This window comes from Hordeum vulgare, chromosome 6H (genome assembly GCF_904849725.1).
Source record: "Hordeum vulgare subsp. vulgare chromosome 6H, MorexV3_pseudomolecules_assembly, whole genome shotgun sequence".
In the NCBI taxonomy this organism is placed as follows: Eukaryota; Viridiplantae; Streptophyta; class Magnoliopsida; order Poales; family Poaceae; genus Hordeum; species Hordeum vulgare.
The window spans coordinates 552887099-552889776 of NC_058523.1; the positions used below are offsets into that span (position 1 = coordinate 552887099).

A 2678-nucleotide genomic window follows, 5' to 3' on the forward strand; every position below is an offset into this window, starting at 1 on the left:
GTGCTTAGCAAGCATCATGATCGTGAAGCGATCAACAAACTCATTGATGGATTTCGCGCTTTGGCACTTTGGTTGTCGCTGCCCTTCTAGCTGCAAGCTACTGTTGTATTTTCATTTGTGTGCCTGGGTTGGATGTTAAGCTGGTGCCCTAGCAATGTACCTCTTTTTAGTTTAATTTGAACTTGATGTTGTATGAATCCTTTGGTGTGATGTTTTATTTATAAAGGGGGGTGATTTTTTTTCAGCTGGTCGCAGTTAAGGTGTTATATTTTTATCTATATCTAGGAGGCACCGCGTTCCATACTCAAGCGACAAGAAATCACAATGACATGCACTTTATCCTCGATTAGAACATCGACAAAAACTAAACTCATGTTAATAAAACATAAACCCAAGAGAGAAACGTAGACAAAACGGAAAAATAACAACATGCTAGCCAAGTCTCTCTAGCCACACACACCCGGCCTATACCATAACTACTTCAAAACCCCATCATTATCCACCACAAGAATTACATTATTTGTTGTGCACAAGGGTGACACATCTTTACGGCACCTCCACTCCACGTACTTCGCCTAGAGAGAAAATTCGTTGGTAGACAAAAAAGAATAGAAAGAGCAACACCGCGTGCGTGCCCTCAAAATCCACCCATATCTCATCCCTGACCCACGTACGAACACGTAGGTGCAACCCGCCGTCACATTTCCCTGCTTGCTTGGCCATCATTCCTCATACAATCTTCCTGTATGGAATTGGCTCCCGACGGCAGGAAATGGACCTCAAGATGATCTCGCGGCCGGCCGGCGGAACCTTGGTCGGCCGGTAGTCTAGTACATGAGGGACCTGCAGGAGAGCTGGCAGATCGGCGGCAGATCCCACAGCGAGTCGCAGGGGTCGCTCCCGATGTCGAACCCGTCGTCCTGCTCCTGCACTACCCCGCTCATGGCGGCGCCGGGCGACGCGGAGTCTTCCTGTTGCTTCTCCGGCCTCGTACCGTCCGTGATCACCCGGCAGTCGCCCACGTTGCGCCGGGCGGCGAGCGTCGGGACGGCCGCGCTGAGCGTTGCAGGCCATGGGTGGTGCTCTAGGTGTTGATGGAGGTGCTCGCCTCCGTTGTTGATCCACTGCTGGTATGTCATGTGGTTGGAGAGGGGAGTGGGAGTGTGGTGGGCGGCGGCGGCTCCACCGGCGCTCATGGCGAAGCTGATGGTCGAGCTCGTGCTGCCGGCGCTGGCATTACTGGCTGCCGTGGCGGGGCCGATGGCGAGAGCGGGCGGCTGGGAGTGGGACGACGCCCGCGGCGGCGGCGAGGCGCTCTTCTTGAGCTTCTTGTGGGTGAGCAGGGTGCGGATCCTGGACGCGAGCGGCGAGTCCGGCGGCGAGGAGGCGGCGGCGGAAGGGGCGGCGGTGGCGAAGTTGGTCCGCGTGTTGGAGCCCCGGAGGAGGCATGCGGCCTCGTCGTAGGCGCGCGCGGCATCCTCGGCGGTCTCGAACGTGCCGAGCCACACCCGTATCTTGTGCGTGGTGTCCTTGATCTCCGCCACCCACCTCCCCGACGGCCGCTGCCTCACCCCGACGAACTTGCACTTGCTACCCCTCCCCTTCGCCGCCGCCTTGCCCACCGCCGCCTCGTACTGGCATTGCTGCTGCTGCTGCTGCTGGAACTGGAGCTCCATTGATTGACCAATTCTCTCTCTCTGTATCTGGTCTGAACTTTTGGAGGCTGCGCATGGATTTAAGGGAGGGCGCCGGCGGGGCGAGTTGGTGGAGGGTTTGTCATGGCGCGCATGTCCCGTAACGGCGAGATCTTTGTTAGTGGGCTAGCGGGAGGCTGAGTTTTCTAGGGGCGCTGCTACGTGCCGAACTCCGTAGCTTATCTCGATGTTTGATGTGGTCGCACGTCGTGGCTGGCATGTTATGTTTGTCTTTGTCCTCTCCCCAAGGTTGACGACAGCGCCCTTTGTTTTCAGGCCCGGCGACGAGCGCTACGTACGTACGTGTCAACCCGATCGAGCTTCGATGCCGCCATGTATGCCCTCGCCGAGGCCGATCGACGACGTGGGGCGGATGAAGAAGAAGAAGGGTGTTACAGCCCGCGCACTACTGAGTAGTACTGATGACCAACGAGTTTTTGTTTATGGATGCTTCTCCTCGGAGCGCCATTTGTCAGGTGTCTTCATGATTGGCAGTTGCAATCGGGCTGCAGTCTTCGCCGAGCTGAAATATGAATTTGGATGGTCAATGTCATGTATATATGCGCCTGCCCGATTCATTAGTGGTTCTTCGTGTGCAACATGGCACGCATAAGGAAAAGAGAACGATGCTTAAACTTTTTTTCTTTGGAACACATGCTTAAACTTTTCTTTCAGTGAGGTCAAACACCATATATTAAGTAGCAGGCCCTTGGAGATACATCTTTGTATAAAATGGGAAATGCATCCAATCTTTTGGGATGCCGAAGTCTTCTTCCTTCTTGATGCACCGGCGTCGCGCTGTGAGCAAAGCTCGTAGCCACCTCTCAACCTTTGTCTAAACAGATCAAACTTGTTTAAATTCATGAGCTTGTAGAAGCGGCAGCCGAAAAGTTGTTACAGTAGACCAAAAGACGCTGACGGCATAGTAAAAACTACAAAAACCATGAGCATTGACCGAATCCAGATGGATCCTTGGAAGACTGA

General features: G+C 54.2%; 1 protein-coding gene across 1 annotated transcript; it reads right to left on the minus strand.

The window, feature by feature from the left end:
- Positions 1-341: 341 nt before the first annotated feature.
- LOC123403991 (ethylene-responsive transcription factor ERN1-like) lies at positions 342-2359 on the minus strand. The gene has a single exon (XM_045097892.1). The coding sequence runs from the start codon at positions 1674-1676 to the stop codon at positions 828-830; it is 849 nt and encodes a 282-aa protein (XP_044953827.1). The 5' UTR covers positions 1677-2359; the 3' UTR covers positions 342-827.
- Positions 2360-2678: the final 319 nt, after the last annotated feature.

Excerpts from the sequence above, each read along its gene's own strand:
- LOC123403991 (XM_045097892.1), bottom strand. The coding sequence starts at position 1,676 with ATGGAGCTCCAGTTCCAGCAGCAGCAGCAGCAGCAATGCCAGTACGAG.